At 51.6% G+C, this 21,303-nt stretch overlaps 1 protein-coding gene and 1 long non-coding RNA gene across 2 annotated transcripts; one reads left to right on the forward strand and one right to left on the reverse strand.

Moving 5' to 3' along the window:
* The first annotated feature begins 542 nt into the window (after window positions 1-542).
* On the forward strand, window positions 543-6,800 carry LOC123592808. The gene is made up of 2 exons (XR_006709947.1): window positions 543-615; window positions 6,258-6,800. It is a non-coding gene; the product is annotated as an uncharacterized LOC123592808 (long non-coding RNA).
* Window positions 6,801-8,093: 1,293 nt separating this feature from the next.
* On the reverse strand, window positions 8,094-21,301 carry NOL6 (nucleolar protein 6). Its single transcript, XM_045468182.1, has 26 exons — window positions 21,106-21,301; window positions 19,855-20,061; window positions 19,653-19,769; window positions 16,342-16,521; window positions 15,805-15,973; window positions 15,438-15,572; window positions 15,190-15,353; window positions 14,981-15,101; window positions 14,718-14,776; window positions 14,532-14,633; window positions 14,213-14,328; window positions 13,887-14,064; window positions 13,588-13,710; window positions 13,266-13,414; window positions 13,044-13,119; window positions 12,675-12,815; window positions 12,414-12,531; window positions 12,181-12,335; window positions 11,914-12,077; window positions 11,311-11,463; window positions 10,981-11,078; window positions 10,081-10,205; window positions 9,869-9,958; window positions 9,275-9,469; window positions 9,057-9,158; window positions 8,094-8,827 (listed from the first exon to the last, which is right to left on the reverse strand). The coding sequence occupies exons 1-26, from the start codon at window positions 21,157-21,159 to the stop codon at window positions 8,678-8,680; spliced, it is 3,441 nt and encodes a 1,146-aa protein (XP_045324138.1). The 5' UTR covers window positions 21,160-21,301; the 3' UTR covers window positions 8,094-8,677.
* Between the last annotated feature and the right edge of the window lie 2 nt (window positions 21,302-21,303).

The following is a 21,303-nucleotide window of genomic DNA, read 5'->3' on the forward strand; positions in this document are numbered from 1 at the left end:
GGAATTGGCAAGGAGCTCTCCTCAACACTGAAAAAACATAGGAACCCCAGCCCATAGCAACTTGTCCTCACTGTGCCCCATCCTGGGGCTGCCAGAAGGACAAGCCTGGCCTGGAAACCAGAGCACAGGAGAAAAACAGGGGAACTCTGCCACCAGCAGGCATATATGCAAGGCCCTTAGACACACATGCATTTGCACTCAGCTTACATAGGTGTTCACATGTGCTGCACCATATGCTCCTACACAAAACTCATTCATATCTATAATTAATTTGTGGACATACATGTTCATACATGTACCTACACATGCACAATGAGATGGATTCGGGTTGAAGCAGAGAAGGTATGATACAGGTAGAGCTTCATGTTTCTTAGTGGGCGTGAAAGAGGGGGAAGGATACAGTGCCTTCCAAGGGTCCTTTATTCCTGCCAGCCCTCATTTGGGACTAAAAGGGGTCTGGACCTGGGGAGTTTGTGCAGAATTGCCAGGCTGGCCTGAGTTGGGGGGGCAGAAGCAGGACCTCACTGTCTCTTCTCATTGTAGTCAATGTCAACGGCGCCCCCTGGAGCCAGAGACAGAAAGAAGTATGGCTTCAGAGAGAAGTGATTGCACTTGGTAAGGCCAACTCTGAGTCACAGAGCTTACCTATAGCCCTCTGGGCTCCCTCCTGTGCTTTGGGAAGGAAAACTAGGGCCAAGTGCAAGTGCAAGCTAGAAGCCAGCCCACCTGGGAGCTCTGGGAGGATGCAGATGAGGAGGCACCACCTCGTCCCAGGGCATCTTGAGCAAGGTCTGTCTCACCTGGGCGGAGGGCTGAACCCAGGAAGGGGCCTTGACAACCCATCCACCCGTGGGAGGCTGTGATTCCTTGAGGTCAGAGCTGGGGGAGTGGGTTCCCAGACAAGGGAAGGGCTAAAGATGCAAGTCCCAGCCTGCTGGACCAGAGGGGCTGGCTGGGGCCTGTAAGGGGAGGTGGTGGCACACCCTTCATTTTCTGCCCCCCAAACTCTTTTTGTTTGAATAGGAGCAGTGTGAACCATCAGAAGACACATGGGCCTTGCTGTTAGCAAGTGGGGTGGAAAAAAGTGTAGACATTAGAAAACAAATCATGCTATAGTCTCCCCAGCCTCTTCAAACCCCCTAAATCTCTTCCAGAGCTTTGGAACAGGGTGGGGGAGGGGCAGGCCAAAGCAGACATACAGACATTTTCAAGTTTAAAGATCACTTCCTCCCATTTGCAAAACAACTCCCAAAAGTGGGTGTATTTTTCCCCTTTCACAGATGACAAAACTGAGGTTTAGAAAGAAGTCACCTGCTGAGGTCTCAGCCAAGCTTTGAGCTGGGATTCAAACCTCATGAGGATAAGAAGATGAGGTGAAGAAGAGGGGCAGAGAGGCCAGGGAGCCTCAGGTCCAAGGCACAGGAGGAGCAGGGAGCCAGGACACAGGAATCCACTGAGTCTTTCCATACCACCTGAGCCCCTTTTCTAGAATGCACCCCACTCTTAGGCCAATGCTGGACACTATTCCTGCTCCTAGGCCTCAAGAGTTGGGGGCTGGCTCTGGACTGGAATTGGGAGTGGAGAGTGGAGATGAATCATCCTATTATGAGCGTCCCCAGACTGGGGGGCGGGCAAGCATCTCCTCCTACTGCGCCAACAGTCACCCCCTGTCTCCAGACAAGATGGCAGAGAGCCCATGAACACATACTACCCCCTTGGGCACTTCCAGCCACATGTCCAGCTCTGAGAAAATCTACCTTTAGACCCATATCCTGGGGACTTTGGATTCACCTTCTGGTGTCTCTGAGCTGCCCTTGGCACCCTTTGAGGACAGCAGAGAGTTGCAGAAGAGGCAGAGAGATGCGGCAGAGGCTTAGACTCCTTGCTGAGGAAGGGTCCAGAGTTACAGGGACCAGGCCAACAGGTCAGAGGCTTCTTGCCGATCAGAATCTCAGCTCCAAGTCTGGCTTGGCCACTGAACAGTCAGGTGACCTAGCCAGCTCTCTTCTCTCAGCCCTCAAGTCTTAGTTTCTTCATCAGTCACCTGGAAGTTTCATATGGAGTCGTCCCACCCCTCAACCCAGGGCCCCTGTAAGAATCAAGCAAGATTGTGGGTGTTTCAGGCTTTAAAAACTTTATCACACAGTCAACATAGAAAGCAAGACTCATTCTAGAAGCTGCCTCCTTGATCAGAGCCACATTTCCTCATATGTGAATATCCACGTATATCCACATGAGTTCTTGGCTCTGTGTTTGCATGTATCCATGGAGGTCTATGTGTACAGGGGGACAACAATGGGGTCCATGCATGCATGTGTGTATCCATCAGTGCCTGTGTGTGCATTTGTGTGTCCAAGGGGCTCTGTGTGCATATCTGTGTGTGTCCCTGTCTGGGCCTGGCTGTGGGTCTGGGTCCAGAGTTTACAAAAGCCAGAGATAGAGGATGGGGATCTGTTAAGGAGTCTGGGGACTAGCTGGCCGGACAGTTGGCCCTGCCCCAGGCCGGCCTAGAGGGAGAGGAGTTAGTGACATGGAGCTGACACAGACCAGGTTATCACTACAAACAGGCCTAGGGTGTCTGGAGAGCTCTGGTTCACACCTCAGGATCAGATCCCTGGAGCCCCTGGCCTTTATGTTTTCCTCTCTCTCTCTTCACTAGCAGGAAAGCTTCTGGAACCAGGATGGTTGCCTCAGAATGAGGGGTCAGAACCAGAGATTGAGGAAGAAGAAAAACTCATGGCCTTCCTGGGGGGCCTGAATTAGGGCCTGGCGTTTGCCTGGCCGCTGCAGCCAGGAAAGGAGCATAGAGCATTTGGGGGACTGAGGCAACCAGAGAGCTTCCTGGAGGAGGAAACATTTGGCTGGGGATTTTGTAGAGGGTCTTCCGGGTGAAAGCCTGCCAGGCCAGGCCAAGGTAGGTATGGCTGTTTGCCTGATACAAGATGAGAGCACCTGTAGTGAAGCCAGGGCGGGACACTGGTAGCACAGAAGGGCCTTGGGTTCTATACTAAGGGCCTGAACCTTATCGAGGGGCCGGAGACATTCAAGCTGTGCTTCTTTAATCCCCAGGGCTCTGAGGAAGCTCTCACAGGGACTGTGGCAGCTGGAAGCGGGGAGAGGGAAGGCAAGGAGGCAGAGCCCTGGTCCCACCTCCTGTTTCAACCACAGTATTTTAACCATGTTACATCAGGGTTCTAAACAAGATTACAATTGACAAATGTTCCACTGCTAAGAACAGAAACTAATGGGAGACCTGAGGGTTTTAAACAGGGAAGTGGTGTGGTCTCCATTTGCCAGTTAATGGAAGGCGCTGGAAGGATCCCTCCAGTTGCTATGTGGAGGATGTGTTGGAGGGGAGAGGCTGAGACCAGGAGGTCTGGAAGGAAGCCACAGAGGAGGCAAAGAGGCCAGATGCAATGGGTACAGGGAGTGAGGAGAGTTTGAATTGGGGATTTAGGAGGCAGAGTGATCAGGGCAGGTCGTCAAGAAGCTGAAATTGGAGGCGAGCCCAACTGGGTAGATAGGAACTTGAACCTGAGATGGAGCCCAGGACAACTGCTCTCTGAGAGGCCTGTGGTCTGAAGGGGGTGGGATGGGGGACCTCAGGGGGAAGGAAGCTCTGCATCTGGTGTTCCAGAAAGGCCATGGGCATGTGTGAGCCCCAGAATTCTCTCCCTTCATCCCAGCCCAGTCTGTGCTAATTACAGAGCAGCCACCAGCTGCCTGCCCCCGGGGGAGAGGTGTCACAAGGGGAAAGATCTAGAGGAGGGGACAGGCTACAGCAGGAAGTTCTGCAGTCAGACTTCAGGTATGACTTCCTGAGGATCTCTAGACCTGGGATGGGTGGGAACTGGGCTCCAGGGAGACCCCACTGATTGGGATGGAGGTGGGGATGTTGTGGGGGCAGATTAGAGAAAGGTCAAGATGCCATATCTATCATTTTTCTTCTTCAAGTTGAAATATATTTGACATATAACATTGTGTAATTTCATTATATATATATTATGATTGCCATTGTAGCAATAATTAGACCTCCATCACATTACATAATTATCCTTTTTTTTAGTGGTTGGAATAATTAAGTTCTAGTCTCTCAGGAAGTTTGTTGATTATAATACAGTATTGTTGCTTATATTCACTATACTGGGCATTAGATCCCTCGGGCTTATCTACTACTCATTGTAAATTCATACCTTCAAACATCTGTCCTGCCTCCCCTTCCCCACATATATCTATCTTTTTCATCCAAATCCCTGGTGGTCAAGTGGAACAGGGGACTGGATCTCAGGGCCTCCTTATTCCTTAGGTCAGGGCCCAATCTGGGCCTTGTCAGTCTTTGGAAGACCCCAGCCCTATGCTGTGGAGGTTTCCAGTCTGGAACAGTAGGGAGAGCTGGGTCCTGCTTTTGAAGAGGTCCCAGTCAGAGGGACAGAGATTTTAGGCTTGAGCTAAGGTGGGCCAGAGTGTGCACACTCTCAACCCTCCCCTATTCTTGACTCTGCTCCTTTATGTCTTGCTGATAACAGCTTTATTCAGCTGCCCTGGGTGGAGGGAGAGGAGCAGGGCTGGCAGGTGGCCCAGGACAGAGGAGGGGGGCAGGCTTTGCACTCCTCTCTGCCCCATTGCACAGATCTAGAGTTCAGCTCTCCATTCCTTTATTCCTCTTCACCCCAGCCCTTGGCTGCAGGAGAGCCCAGGCTTGGCAGCGGGGTCTGGAGACAGGATTCTCTGGATCTCCACCCCTAGCTCCCTGTGTGACCCTGGACAAGTTCCTACACCTCTCTGGGCCTCACGCAAACCAGAAAAATTATCCTCTCCATCCTGCTTTCAGAAGTTGAACTGTGAAAGGGAAATGAGTCTCTCTCTGGGTTTGGAACACCCTGGTCCCCATTAGTGCCCTGGGCAGTCTAAGAGTCCTGTTGCTCCCCACACACACCCTCCCCCCTCTCTCTGCAGCAGAGGGATGGGCAGGTAGGCTGACCTATTCTTGAGTAGGGTAGGGGTGACTCACGTGCCCCAGGCTTCCCCTCCCCTTAATCGCTCACCTGGATTAATCTATGACTCACAAAGCAAGTACCGGATGTTGGAGGGGTTGTATGTATGTTTGTTTATTGGGGTGGGGGCACTTGGACGAGTCCAAATCCGAGCAGCCCTCAGGACTTCTTTGAACGTAACCTGCTGCAAGGACCCCTAGGCTTTGGGGTCTTGCTCTTTTTCTCCAAAGTAATGTGCTGGGCAGAGGAAAATAGGGTCTTCAGCTGAATGGATTCCAGTTTAGAGGAGATGGTGATACCACAGTCAGAAGAGAGGACACTTTGAGAATTCACTCAATGTAACCACACAGCGAGGCTTAGAAGGTCTGACAGAACTGGGGAAACCAAAGCCCCGAGAAGAAGGCTTTGTTTAAAGCCACAGAAACAATCCAGAGTTTTTGCCTCTGTTTTTTTTAATGTTTATTTATTTTTGAGAAAGAGAAACAGAGAGTGCAAGCCAGGGAGGGGCAGAGAGAGAGGGAGACACAGAATCCGAAGCAGGCTCCAGGCTCCAGGCTCCGAGCTGTCAGCACAGAGCCTGATGCAGGACTCGAAGTCACAAACCGTGAGATCATGACCCGAGCCGAAGCCAGACGCTTAACTGCTTAGACTGAGCCACTCAGGCACCCCCCACCCACCCAGAGTTTTTGCCTCTTTATCTGAGAGCTTTCTCTCCTGACCTACTCTTCAAAAATAGAGTTCCCCTTTTACAGTAACTCTGAGCTGGAGACAAAACCTGCACACAGACTAGTGCATACAGACATGTCCACGCCCCCCAACACACAGAGCAGACAAATCACTCCATACATCAGACTCCTACCCCATCATGTCCACCTGCAGAGTTAAATGCAGAACCCCACAGAGGCAGACACACCCACGGGGATGTATAACCTACATCCTGCCCAGCCTTGCTCACACAGGAGTTCCTAGTCTTCTCTCCTTCCCTTCCAATGAAGTTCCAGCTCCTCATGCCACCATGGTCATCTTAGACCACACCAGCCTCTTCACCCACTTCCTAGAGAGTGGAGGAAACAGGTTGGAGCTACAGTGTGATGGACTGTGAGGTTGGAGCTACAGAGAGATGGAGCCTGGGCTTCCTGCTTTCTCCACAGTGCTGAGCAGGGTGTGCAGAAAGGATGGTACAGCTCCTTGGGTTGAGTTATTTGCCATCTTCCCTTGCCTCATTGTGCCCCTGGCAAAGCCATTACCATGCCCATTTTACAGGTGGTGAAGCTGAGCCCATCAAGGGAAGTGATTTGCCCAAGGAAACATGGAGGTAGCAGGGCCAGGGCTCATTTTCCAAGTGGGGACTGGTGTCTGCACCTCTTGGAGCCACCTGCTGCAGTTTTGCCCGGGGGCAGATTCTGTTCCCTCCTTCACCAGGATAATCTAGAACTGGGTTTGTGAAAAGGCCAGAAGCTACAGGACTGAAGCCGACCCATGGATGGAAACAGGATGGTTTGAAACAGGCCAGCACCATCCTTCCCCAGAGCCAACAGAGGGACTGTGGAGAAAATAAGTGAAGAGGAACCAGGGAACACCACAGAACCAGGGTCCATGAGGGCCGGAACTGCATTTCTTTCCCCAAACACAAAGCCTTGTACACCTCTGCCTGGAGTTCATGAATCAAGAGCACAGCTCACATAGCCCATCAATGTATTCTCTATGACATGCCAACATCTAATCTCATGACGGTGACAGGTAGGGACTGGTACAGGTTCACAAAGACTAACAGACTTGGGACAAAATTCAAGATCAGGGCTCCCATATGTGGCCTTACCGTCTTTTTTTTTTTATCTTTATTTATTTTTGAGAGAGAGAGAAAGAACAAGTGGGGGAAGAACAGAGGGAGGGAGACACAGAATCTGAGACAGGCTCCAGGTTCTGAGCTGTCAGCACAGAGCCCAACGTGGGGCTCAAACTCATGAACCATGAGATCATGACCTGAGCTGAAGTCAGACGCTCAACCAACTGAGCCACCCAGGCATCCCTTATCATCTTGAGGATGAACCCTGATAGCCAGGCATCAATCTCTTCACAAACAGGCCCATGCCTGCTGCTGAACCTTTCAGAAAATGAGGATAACTAAAAGCACATACTTCACAGGGCTGGTATTGTTGCATGATCACGTTCCTGCACCTAAGACATGTAAAAAAACGGAGTGCCCAGCATTTACCAGGCACTCAAAATGTCAGCTGCATCTTAACTCTCAGGGTGCAACTCATTGTCACCTCCACACTCATTCTAGGCAGAGATTACAAATTATGATTCCCTTGTCCTTAAAGCATTTTGGTGGGCCTGCTTGCTCTCCATCTGCCTGGCCTAGATGCCCCTTCTGCACACACCTGCATCCTACTTGAGCATTGTCCTGGGTACCACGAAGGTGCCAAGAAATCTGTTCAAACATGTTACCTGCCCCCAGAGAGTTTACTTCTAGGAGACAATGTTAAAACTATGTGAAAATGGTAGAAAAGCCAGGAACATGGGGAAATTAAGTGACTTAATTTTAAATCAGAGTTTAAAACAACAGAAGAGTTCACGCCCTGTATGCAACTACGAAGTAAACTGAACAGACAGTAATTGCTCTCATGTTTCAGACGAGAGAAAGAGCACCTCAGGCTGGGGGCGAGGGAAGGGTTGGAGGAGGAAGCACTATTCGAGCTGAGTCTGGAAAAACAGCCAGGATTAGGGGAGACGGAGAAGGGAGAGGCTGCCGCAAGTGGGGTGTGGACCGGGGTGAAAGGAGGCAGCACCGCCCCCCACCCTGGCACTGAGAGCTCCTGGAGAGCAGGACTTGGGGCTTGTTCCCCCCACACCCTTACTGCAGAGATGTAGTGGGGACAGTGTGTGACATGAATGGGCAGATGCCATGGAGCCGGGGGACTGAGACATGAGCAGCCAGGGCAACGCTGAGCGCTTTCTGCAGCTCTCCCGGACTAGGGGACCATCTGTCCCCCTCACCCCTTCACCCCTTCGCTGGCTCATTGGGTACCCAGCCCCTCTTGTCCTCTGTGCTTTCCCATGGTGTACCCTGGAAAGTAACAGCACCCACACGGGAGAGACCCGTGTCCCTTCAATGGGCTCTATTCATACACACAGAGCCCCTTTCCCACTGCTCAGTGCAGATATTCTGTGACCCTCAAGAAGTGCCATACCTTCTCTGGACCCCATTTAAAGGCCTGACACTGCCCTGAAGGGCATACTAAGGTGTAGGCACACATCCTGGCAATGGGAAGGGGAGACAGCCTCAGCCTTGGGCAAATGTCCTCCTCTCCACACTTCTGGAAACATCCTAGGAAAAAAAGAAAAAAAAAAAAAAAAAAAAAAAAAAAGCCCACACTAAGGCTGACAGGTGGATGGATCTCCTGGGTTCATTCAGTTCGCTGAGCTGGCTTGCCCTCCTCTTCTGGAAGTTCAGACAGGCCCAGGGGACTCTATAAGAAACCAGGCCCCTGCTCTGATGCGTAAGCATCAGACAGAAATTTGGGGCAGGGCTTTTCTAGGGGAACATCTCTGTGTGTTTAGGCCAGCAGATACTCCATGGAAGATCTGTACGCAATGAGGATGGAGATCATGCCATTGACATCTTGCTCCAAAGGTCTGAAGTCTGGCTGTACACCTACAGCTTGCTCCTGGGGTGGAGATCACACAGTCCACCTCTCACTTCGGGCCTCCACAGCCTGTACCAGGCCTTCACCCAGGATGGCAAAGTCCTCCAGGATCGCTTCTACATTGGGCACCATCACCAGCTCCCCACTTTGAGACACCACCATGTGCCCCTTTGTGTTGGACGCCTAGGGGAACCAGAGAAATATGGACTGAGGTGTCACAAAGGCACACCCAGAGACACCAAGCCGGGTGGGGGTGGGGAGCAGTAGCAGTAGCAGTAGTAGAGATCGACACACAAGACACAGCTTCACACCTGACCCATGCAGTCAGGGAGCATGCCACATACAGACATGCATGCCCACATGGAACCACATGAACACACTTGGGAACAACACTTATCATCAGCCAGCACACCTTGAAGGGCTGGGGCTGGAAGCTGGTGGGCTTCCAGAGAACACCAATCACCTCTCCACCATGCTGGTCATAAAAGAAAAGGGCCAGGTCCCCAAAGGCCTCCTAGGAAAGGGCAGGACATAGATAATATTACACATAGACCTCTGAGAGTCACCTCCATGGCCCCAGCTTCACCTGGAAGCCCCCTCCCCAGGTTTAGTCAGCCCTTCAGGACCTACCCTGAGCTGTGCTAGATAAAGCTGAGGAGGATCGTAGCCCAGCACAGGCATCAAGGACGAGGGCCCTGGCTCATTGAGCAGGCCACGGCAGAAAGAGGCAGCTGGTGAGTCCACGGCTTGGCGGTGCCGGGGGATGTGGCGGGGAGACAGGCGGATCAACACATCATACATATCCAAGGGTGGCCGGAACACTGTCTGAGGGAGTACCGTAGTGCCCACTGGGAGTTGGGAGCTGGACCACAAAGCCTTCCACATGCCCACCTTGGTTCCCTCCTTCCCTTTTGTCTGACCCCCCATTAGGGGCCCAAATGTTCATCTGAAGGTGGGAACATCAAGCCCCAGCTGGTGTCAGCCAGCTTCAATCTGTCAGGAGGAGCACAGGCTACAAGTGTGAGGCCTGGATAGAGCCAGGGCCCTGGTTCTCCTGCAGGTTCCACCACTGCCAGGCACCATGGGCAGTATCAATGCCTTCTGTGGATTCAGTCTTGCCAAACAAGAGGGCTGAGCATCCTGTGAGAGCCCCTATAGCTCCAGATTCCCAATGTTCAAAGACAGAATCCCTAGAACCCGAGTCACTCTTGGTCAAGGGCTTACCCTGATGTCCCCAGGACCCCGGGGATCCATTAGCTGCTTCTCTAGGACAGGCAAGGCCTCGGCTGCCAGGACCACAAGCTGCTGTAGGATCTGAGGGGATACACACAATCAAATACATCAAACCTGAGTGTGGGTCTTTCTTAGCTCATGCTGGGCCTGCTTTCTCCTTGGGGGAGAAGACCACAAATTTAGAGGTAAGGATGGGATTGAACCTGGGGTGATGGTCCATCCTGTGTCCATACAGAGTTTTTACGATCCTGGGGGGTAAGGATGACCATGACCGGGAGTTGTCTCCGAGCTGCCAGGAAGCCACTGCGGATCTCCACCTGCTCTTCCACTGTGAACAAGAGGGGGTCCTGGGTCAGCCTGCCCCCTTCCTCAGCTCTACTACCCCAGATCTTCCTACTGTACACCCAACAGCTGCCCATCACAGGGATTTTCCAGTGCCCCTCCCCCAAAGGACAAAGGCAATGTAAAGGACACCATGTTTGCCTCAATTGGGTGGGGCGTTAAACTCTCAGCCTCAGCCCAAAGGCAGAATTTTCCACTGCCTGGCACCCCATTCTAGTTTCCGGGCCGACACAAGCTGAGGCCTGCCCCTGACCCCCTTCCCACCTTATGCTCCCACACACCTGGGGAATTAGGAAGCTGACACCCTCCTCTCTGCTTGGACCAGGAACTCCTCATGTTACAGATGAAAATCATCCCCCCCACTCACCAAGAAGTCTGGACATCTATTCTAACCTGGGCCCTTCCCTGATCCCCACAAGACTTCTCACTTGGTGTTCAAGGTCCCCCTTCTACTCTCCTTTCCCCTTCACAGCCCCCACCAGGTAGCTTGTTTACCACCCAGGTCCATTCTGTTTCTGAGCATCATCGGAACAAACCATAGCTCTATTGTCTTAGAGCTCCCTAAAGCCTTGACTGGGCCTCTTCCTCCTAGTAATTCCCCACCCCAAGGCATCAGGGTCAGGCACAGATATCTGGGAAGGGGAAGCCAAGAAAAAAGCCCTATCTAATAGACTGGCGTGGAAAACCCTTGTGTGCCCTATTGCTCTGCAATCCACAAAGGTTTTTTCTTGCAGGAGTCTGACCCCAGCCCTACCACTTACCAGTGAGCTCATTGTTGAGGTTGACAATAAGGGGGTTGTTCTTCCAATCAAAGGTTGATATCAACAAAAGGAACCGAAGGAAGCCCACCTGGGGGGAGCTGAGAAGAAGGAATGAGCAAAGGGTCTGGGCCCAACCACACATCCCAGGGCTTTCCCCACGGCCTAGACAGTCTAGACCCCTCAGCATGGATGGGGGTGGGAGGTGTCTTAGAACCTCTTCTGTCACTTTTAGCTACCCTTTCCCATTTGGACTGAAGGTACAGCCTAAGGGACGACAACTGACCCCAAGGGGAACTTTCTGGCTAGAGAAAAGATGGAGTTCGGAATCACCTGGGAGGGGTGAAGGGCTCAGGGTGCAGGAAAAGAGCAGCAACCACCAGGTCCAGGCTCTCATCAGTGAGCCCCTCACCCAGAAGCTGGGCGCGCACCCACCGCTTGGCCAGCCGTGCCACACCTGAGAAGGCTGGGTGCTGCTGCTGGAGTCTGTCGGGGAAGAGGGAAGTGGCAATGAGACTCAGGCACTCAGGGCCCAAGAAGAGTATTTCTGCTCTACCACCACTATTTATTCAACCTTTACCCAAAGTTGCCCTCTGTACAGAATCTCACATGCCCCTAACTAACACCCCAACAGATCAGTCCTATAAAATTCCCATTTCAGGGGCGCCTGGGCAGTGCAGTCGGTTAAGTGTCTGGCTCTTGACTTCGGCTCTGGTCATGATCTCATGGTTCTGTGAAATTGAGCCCCACATCAAGTTCTGTGCTGACAGCACAGAGCCTGCTTGGGATTCTCTCTCTCTTCCTCTCTCTAAAAAATGAATACATAAACCATGGTATAAATTTATACCAGGTGGCCTCCCAGAGAGACAGGTGGCCAGGAGAGCAGAATAGAAGCAGGCAAGGATCTACAGACAGAACCTATGCAGGCGGCCATACCCATGCAAGGCACTGGTGAGCAGGGGCAACTGCCTTGTGTCCCTCTCAAGGCGGAGGGAGGCAGGCGTGTCCCTCAATGAGATCATCCCCTCAGGGCTCCGCATTTCCCTCAGGATCTGGGGCTCCCGCTGATAGGCCACACGAATCCGGAACACAAACCCATCCTGTTCAAAGCGGGTATGGGATAGGAGACACGTGTCAGCATGCGACACCCTAACACCCTGTGCCCTCCCTCTCTGGGGAATCCCTACCCTACACCAGTCTAACCTTGAGGACATCAGTGTGCATGGCTGTGGCACGACACTGCAGCCCATGCTGTTGGGTCAGCAGCTCCGCCAGGCGCAGCTGGAAGGCAGCTCGGACCCGGCGTATGGCCTCAGCATCCTGTGGCCACTGACCACTGCCCTCCAGGTGACATACCACTAGGAAGAAAAGAGGTTTCAAGACTGCAGCATGGAGTGGGAACAATTTCTCTCATCCCCTCCCAAGAGGATCCTCACCAGTCATGGGCTCCACATAGGCTGGACAGGGCTTGTCAGGCCGAGGCAACAGCGAGGCCTGCTCTCGCAAGTGATCGTAGAAGGAGTAGGCTGGCTGGACTGGGGTTGGTGGGAACACCTATGGAAGATGCAGGGCTGAGGTAGGGGCTCAGGACTGAGAAAGTGAACACAGTCAGGAGTCGGAAAGGGGAATACTGGAGGAACGGGGTAGAGACAAGGAATCGCTAAGCAGAAAAGGCTTCCTGCCACCTTCCACCTCACCTCAGTGTAGCGCAGTACTGGATGAGCTCCCTGCACAGCAGACACAGTCAACGGGAGACCTTCCAGCCCCCACAGGAGGCGGCTGAGGTCATCGTAGCAACGCACTGCTGCTGCCAGGGCTTCCTCACCTGTGCTGGAGGTCTGAGAGGGAGAACACAGTCAGTCAGGAGGCCAGGACCCTACAGAACCCCACCACCACCCAGGATTTTGCCACAGCTCAGGCTGCTGCAGAGCCAGCACCCCCTCTGCTGGACACTATAAGAAGTGCAGCCCGGCTGAGGTGTGCTCTCCACCCCCTACCTAATCTGGCCACACAAGCTACTCTGCAACCCCTAGCCTTAACCCTTAGCCCTGACCCATGACCCTTACCTCTTTTGGGCTTTGGATCAACGCGTCCAGAAGGCCCCCCACATAGTGGACACAGGTATCTGGGATGTCGGCATGGCTGGGAAAGGGGCAGAGACTCAGTGTGGGCACTGAGGAATATGGAGAATGCTGCTGGACATTCGCTGCTCAGCCCAAAGCCTGGGCCAGACCCTCCAAAAGGCTCCCCAACCCGGTGCTTCCCAGCATCCAGATGCTAACACTCACAGTGCCAAGAGATGGGTGACCACCTGGTGGGGAATAAGGCGTTTCTGGGCCATAGAGGCTGCCTCCCAGACCACAGCTTCCCGAATGGCTCCATCCTGGAAACGCCGAAGCTCTGAGCGAAATCCCCAGAACTGGCGGAAGTCAGCAGCCTGAGGAAAGGCAATGGGTGGTGGAAGAAATCAACAAAGATGGGCTTTATCAGAAATCCCCAACAGGACTCAATCCAGGTGGCATGAGGACGATCCACCCTACTCCTGCCAGTGCACGGCTTGGAGTTCCCAAGACAGAGCCAAATCACCCCCCAGACCCCAGAGCTCCTTACCTCGGGCTGGTTGGCTTCCGGACCCAACTCAAGGACACTGGTCAGCCCCTCAGGCCGGAGGAGCAATCCTAGGGTCAGGGTCCCAGAGTCTCTGTGCTTCGGTGGATCCTGGCTAATGTCCCACTATAGGGTGTAAAAAGGCTGAGTTCAAGCCAAGAATGCCCCAGCTTGACCTGGAAATCCAGTTTCCAACTACGTAGAAAGATCTAGCTAGAGGGATGGTGTGTCTTTTGTATTCCCTGAGACCCTAGATCTAGTCCTCCTTAAACCCACAAACTCCCTACCCCACAGCACCTTACCTCTAAGACTGGGGGCCGAGAGTGGGCCAGCAGGTGAAGGCGGGACCCCAGACCCTGCTCCAGGAGGGTGGTCAGTGAGCCCAAAGCAGCTGAAACATAGTCCCCACCAAGATCCTGCAGCTCTGGCCACAGCTTTAGCCGGTGACATGCTGCCTGCAGGCGACTCAGTGGATGGAGACTAGAGGGACAAAGAGACAGAATGAGGTCCGGCTGACCCCAAGTACCACCCCGTCCCCAAAACCAGGAACATCTGAGCACTTCTGCCCCACCACTGTAGCTCCAGGGAAAAAGAACCCACTGACATAGCCTGTCAGCCATAAACTTACTGCAAGACGTGGTCAAAAGCCCGGATCATGGGTTTGGGAGTCATCAGCAAAAATTGGAATCCATCATCAGCTCTGCTGTCCAGCAATGCCATAGACAGCCGTGCCTCATGCTGTACCTGGGGCCACAGGGTAAGCAGGGAACTCACATGTGAGATTATCACCACTATACCCCTCCCTTCAGTGACCTGAGGGCTCAGACCAAGAGACATGCCTGACCTAAGCTCTTTGGAGAAGAGTTTCTGGGGTTCTGGTACTGGTAGAAGGGACACAGTCTGGACTGGGACACCTGGGGAATCCAGGAATGGGGAACCATTGGTACCTGGTGGTAAGTAGAGGCAGTGACATCAGCACAGAGGTTGAGACAGCCTGAGGAGTCCAGGAAGACAACAGAGAAGGCCTGATGGAAGTCAGCCAGGGCCGGCTTGGAGGCATAAAAAAGAAGCCAGTCAGGGTTGAGACCTTACCTTCAGGCCTCCTTGCCCAGCCCCAGCCCTGCCCCACTCACCAAGGAGGGATCTGAGCTGAGACATAAGCTGATCCCATTGACTGTCAAATCTGTGGTGGCTGAAGTGAGCCAGAGAAGATGGGTGCGTCAGAAGGTATCCTCCTCCCTGGGGACCCAGCACTAATGACACTCTCCCTCCTCCCTGCCTCCAGAATTCAGTTTGCTCTTCTGTCTTATGTTAAGAAACTGAATGACCCTTGATAGGATGAGAGGATTCACAGGATGAGTAGAACCCTTGGCCTTTCTGAGTCTAGCCACCTTACCCAGAAACTGCAAGACGCTTCTCAGGACCTGGTAGCCACTCATGGTGGTGTGGATCTTGCGTGTGGACACAAGGAAGGCAACCAGCATGGAGACAAGGAACCCACTGAACCCTCCCAGGCCCTGAAAAAGAGATGGAAACAGAGAGGCCCAAGCTCAGAGCCAACCCGCCACTCAGTGAGGCAGGGAAGCTGGGCCACTCCCAACTCACCTTGTCCAGTTCCCGCTGCCGCAGCCAGACCTTCAGAAGTGCCACGCCATCCTTCAGCCCCAAGGCTGAGCCCAGCACAGTTGACAGCAGCTGCATGTGAGACTCAAGGGCCATGTCCTGCAGAACCCATGTATTATAGTGGGGGGTGGGAGGCTCTGGGCTACCTGTGGGGGTGGGGAAGCCATGAGAAGAGAAATCTCCACAACACTCTTCCCTTCAGCTCCACCTTGACACGAGTGCCTGCTCACCATCCCCTGGGGGACTCTGCCCTCGGTACCAGGCAGAGCGCACATTGTTCTTAGATGGCAGCAGGCGGCACGGGCGGAAGAAGTCAGGTGGAGGGCATGGATGCAGACGTACAGTGACCAGGCGCTCATCCTTCCCTGGGGGAGACAGGGAGTGCTGAGATCCTTCCAGGTGGGCCTCTGTGCCACCCTCCTCCTACCTGAGGGTACCGGGTACCATGCCCTCCCACTTCAGAATCTGAGGTCTTTGTACCTTCCCCCTCAAACCTGAGGCCTAAGCCTCTCACCTTGGACTTGAGGCCCCATGCCCCACCCCACCACTGAATTTGTCACTCCATACTGCGCCTTCAGCCCAGTATGTGCCTCCCACCATGTGGCCGAAGTAGGAGCGAGGGTTTCAGGTGGCATCCATTGGTGTAGGAGAAGCGAACACTGCCAAAGAAGGGGTCTTGGCCCAGGTGGTGAGCTAACTGGACCAGGTAGAGAGCACGCTTGCGGAAGTAGCGCTGGTTCAACCCATCCTTGTCCTGTAGGAGCTCCTGGAGAGGGTCAGAAAAGAGAGAGATGCCCAGGCACTTAAATGCTTTTTGTTAGAGAGCTTGGAGGCCAAGATGAAGCCAAGGTGAGTCACAGTTTAGAAACCTCAGGGAGTTTTGCTGGCCAGAGTGCCTGAACCAGGGCCAACAACACCATATCTAGTTCTCAGATGACGAAGGCAAAGTTCCAAAGGGCAGCAACTGGCCCAAAGGCACATTTAAGCTGCCCTCAAGATAATAGCAGTGATCTGCTCTTTTGATTTCGAGTTCAGATTTCAATCCCCTGGCAAGTGGCAGGTGGGAAAGAAAGACCCAAGAATTTGTAGGTGGTGAAGCAGCAGTCTCTCCATTCCCCAAACTCTGGACCTCACCTTGGGCATGGTCACTGCCATATCCACATTAATGTCTGGCCGGACGCAGGTACCCAGAAGGTAGCTGCCCACAACAGTGACCTGGGCTGGAGGCAGGAAGCAGAAAGAGCCCTTCACAGTATAGGGCACTTGGTGGAGGGGTACTCGAACCCCAGCTGGGAGCCAGGTCTGGTCAGTCAGCTGTGGGGACAGAGACAGTGATACATATTATTTGACTGCCTCCCTGACATGTCCCCTTGGTGTCTAGTAGACATGTCAAATTAAACATAACACATTTGAGGGGCGCCTAGATGGCTAAGTAGGTTAAGTATCCAACTCTTGATTTTGGCTAGGTCATGATCTCGTGGTTCATGGGTTTGAGCCCCACATCAGGCTCTGTGCTGAGGGCATGGAACCTGCTTGGGATTCTCTCTCACTCTCCCCCTCTGCCCCTCATCAACTTGTGCATGCATGCTCTTTCTCAAAATAAATAAATAAACTTTAAGAAAATAAAAACAAAAATAAACACATCAATACATTTGAAGTCAAACTCCCAGTCTTTCTGTAAACACATCCTCTCCATTAAGGCAACTTCATTCTAGTTGCTCAAGCCCAAAACATTTATTTTTTTTTTTTTTAATTTTTTTTTCAACGTTTATTTATTTTTGGGACAGAGAGAGACAGAGCATGAACGGGGGAGGGGCAGAGAGAGAGGGAGACACAGAATCGGAAACAGGCTCCAGGCTCTGAGCCATCAGCCCAGAGCCCGACGCGGGGCTGGAACTCACGGACCGCGAGATCGTGACCTGGCTGAAGTCGGACGCTTAACCGACTGCGCCACCCAGGCGCCCCAAGCCCAAAACATTTAAATCACCTGAACTCATCTCTGTTAAAAACATCCATTTCACTTTTAAGAGCATCCAGACACTAACCACCTCTACTTCTCTATCCTAGTCTGAGATGCCACCATTTTCCAGTGGATCACCGCATAATAGGTTTCTAGCTAGTCTCCCTGATTTTATCTTTATCCCCTTCCCTTCTCCCTTTAACACAACAGCCTGAGTGAATTACATTCTTAAAAATTATCAAGGACTCTCAAAGAGCTCTTTTTACGTGAGTTATATCTATACTTACCGTATTAGAAATTAAAATGAGGAATTAAAAAAAATTTATTACTTTTTTTTTAACTTAAATTTTAATTAGTTGACATACAGTGCAATATTGGTTTCAGGAGTAGAATTCAGTGATTCATCACTTACAACACTCAGTGCTCATCACAAGTGTCCTCCTTAATACCCATCACCCATCTAGCCTGTTCCCCACCCACGTCCCTCCATCAGCCCTCAGTTTGTTCTCTATCATTAAGCGTCTTTTGTGGTTTGTTTCCTTCTCTTCCTCCCCCCACCCCCGCCATTCTCATATGTTCAGCTGTTTTATTTCTTTTTTTACTAAAAAAAATTTTTTTTAAATGTTTTATTTATTTTTGAAAGACAGAGAGACAGAGCACAAGCAGGGGAGGCGCAGAGAGAGAGAGGGAGACACAGAATCCAAAGCAGGCTCCAGGCTCTGAACTGTCTGCACAGAGCCTGATGCAGGGCTCGAACTCATGAACCGTGACATCATGACCTGAGCTGAAGCTGGATGCTTACCCGACTAAGTCACCCAGGTGCCCAACACTTGTTTTATTTCTTAAATTCCACCTATGAGTGAAATCATATGGTATTTACCTCTCTTTTTGCCTTATCTCACTTAGCATACTACATTCTAGCTCCATCCACGTTGTTGCAAATAGTAAGGTTTCATTCTTTTTGATGGCTGAGTAATATCCCATTGTATACGTATACCACATCTTCATTCATCATTCAATGGACATTTAGGCTCTCTCCATAGTTTGACTATTGTTGATAATGCTGCTATAAACATTGGGGTGCATGTACCCCTCAAATCTGTATTTTTCATCCTTTGGATAAATACCTAACAGTGCAATTGCTGGATGGTAGCGTAGCTCTGTTTTTAGTTTTGTGAGGAACCTCCACACTGTTCTCCAGAGTAGCTGCACCAGTTTGCATCCCCAGCAACGGTGCAAGAGGGTTTCCCTTTTTCCACATCTTCACCAACACCTGTTGTTTCCTGTGTTATTAATTTTAGCCACTCTGACAGGTGTAAGGTGGTATCTCATCATGGTTTTGATTTGTATTTCCCTGACAATGAGTGATGTTGAGCATCCTTTCATGTGTCTGTTAGCCATGTGGATATCTTCGTTGGAAAAGTATCTATTTATGTCTTCTGCCCATTTCTTAGCTGGGTTATTTGTTTTTTGGGTGTTGAGTTCAGTAAGTTCTTTATAGATTTTGGATACTAACCCTTTATCAGATGGGTCATTTGCAGATATCTCCTCTCATTCTGCAGGCTTTTAGTTTTGTTGATTTTTTTTTCTTTTTTTTAGAGAGAGAGTGTGTGAGCAGGGAAGAGGGGAAAACAGAGACAGAAAATCTTAAGCAGGCTCCATGCTCAACACGGAGCCTAACACAGGGCTCGATCCCATGACCCCAGGATCACAACCTGAGCTGAAATCAAGAGTCAGACATTTAACCGATTGAGCCACCCAGGTGCCCAAGTCAACTTTTTAAAAATGAAGCTAGATCACATCACTGTTACACCAAAAAAAAAACATCCCATCAGTGGTTCCTCTTTTTACCCAGAGCAACAGGCAGTCCTTGTTTCGGTTTAACGAGGCCCTGAGTGAAATGCCTCCTTCCTCCATTGCCTTTTTGAACTCGTGTCCTTCTATTTTCCCCTCATTTAATCCAAGGAACATACCAGACTTACTACTGCCTTTGAACCTTTGTGTTGACTATTCCTTCCTTAGATATCTACATGGTTGGCTCACTTCCTCCAAATCGTCAGACTACTGTCACTTCAATGAGGCCTACCTCAACTACCCTATTTAAAATTGCAAACCACTCCCACCCTCTGATATTCCCACAATCCCCTTACCTTGCCCTACTTTCTCCTTTTTCCAGCGTTTACCATTTTCTAATATTGCCACTCAGTTTACTCATCTTGTTTATTGTCTACTATCTGTAAGTCCAACACTAGAAAGTAGGCTGCTTTGTTCATGATGTATCCTAAGAACACAGCTAATGCAACGAACATAAATGTTTGCTGAACAAATGAACACATGGTTCACTGTACTTCCAGTTGAGCCTCCTGGCAGTGAAAATGAGCTCCCTAGGACCCCACGCCCTCTGGAGAAGAGCAAGGCCTTGTTTCAGAGGCCTACACTGAGGACCTCTCCTGGACTTCCCAGTTCTTCACTCTACCTGCGTTACCTGTGTCTTAGGAGTTGAGGGCACCTTCAGGACTCGCTGGTTGACCTCCCGTAGGAAAGCATCGATCCGCTCCTTCTTCTTCTCCGACAACCTTACTTCCTTTAGTAGCTCCTCTACCTGTAAGAAGAGATAGGGGTGAGTTCTTCAGCCTCAGGGTTCCAGGACCATCCCTCTAATCCAAGACCCAGCCACCGAGTAGTACCTGCAAACGAAGCAAGCTAGAGTGGAACAGACTCTCAGTCTCCCGAAGGCGGTTTAGCTCCTCATTGGTAGGCTCCTTGTACAGTTCTGCCTGGCTAAGCTTCACTGGCTGCAGGAGACTCTCCACTGGAGACCCAACCAAGGTACACTTCTTAGAGTACTCCTTCTTTCCTTCCTGGCGTGTGTCTTCCAGAGCTAGTTCCATCACCTGTGGCCAATGAGAAGAGAAGCCAGTGTGAGGTCAAAGGTGTGTAGCATGCACTGCCTAAAATGCCACCATGATAGGACATGGATAAATGCTTCACAGGCTCCTGTTCACTCTTTTCAACGGAAGTCAGACTGCAAAACCCAGGATTATCATTACTTAGAAGAACATTACTGAGCTCTAGTCTTAAAACTCCTGAGTTGAGGGTTCCCTGTCTATTTGACAGCACAAGCATGGAGAGCTTGGCTTGGAGCTGGAAGGGGTAGTAGTTGACTGAGCCCTGACCTAAACAATGCCTGAGCTCCTTGTATTTCCAGATACCACGCATCAGGAATCTTCCTCTTTTGCTGGGTTTGTCCTGGGAATTCACAAATGCCATCTCCACTCTTGCTCTATCCAAATCCTGCCAGGCTCTAACCTGCCAGCAATCCCTGACTGTAGATTACATCTGTATACATTAAGTGGTCAGTGCTGGAAAGAGCTAAAACCTACTGCCTCAGGAAAATATACTCAGTAAATCATCCAATCTTCAGTAATCCCAGAAGAAAATGTATACTTGAAGGAAATCAAGGTTTCACAGGTAGTATGCCTACTCTGTCAGCAGGCATGCACACCCTCCACACCCTGGTCTGCAGAATCCTAAACCTTCTTCCCTACAGCCATGGGCCCCGCCTCTACCCCACAGTCCTACACTGGAGAGAGCCTTACTGGAGGGCTCCAGAAGAACCACCATGTGCCCTCCGTTACAGCGGCGAGCACAGAACTAGGCACAAGAGGTCAGATCTCATCCAATGACAAGAAAGAGAACCTGGTCGGGGAAATGACCGACGTCACAGAGCTTTCGAAGGAGTGAGCTCAGTAAACTTTATTGCTGCTATCCAAATAACGCCAGGTTCCCCCTGGGTCTGTCTCGGTGCGCCAGACTGGCAACATGGGGGAATAAGGCTCCTCCAGAAGGGACGGCCATCCTGTCCCTCGTCGGCGAGCTGTCAGGCTCTGCCACCTCTTGCACGTAGAACATTCCTCCCTCCCAGATGGCTCACCCACCTCCGGGTCCCCAGCAGCTGCCCGATGTTGCGCTCCCGCAGGGGCCGGCCCCATCACTCGGAGACCAGGTCTTGCTCACGCACTTTGGTTCAAAGCCCACGTGCTCGGCACTTCTTCCCACCCTGGCTGAATTGCTGAACCCCCGCCACAGACCTGCTGAAATCCCGCCACAGAATTGCTGAACCCCTCCACAGAATA

The sequence above is a fragment of the Leopardus geoffroyi genome, chromosome D4 (assembly GCF_018350155.1).
Source record: "Leopardus geoffroyi isolate Oge1 chromosome D4, O.geoffroyi_Oge1_pat1.0, whole genome shotgun sequence".
NCBI classification, from domain to species: Eukaryota; Metazoa; Chordata; class Mammalia; order Carnivora; family Felidae; genus Leopardus; species Leopardus geoffroyi.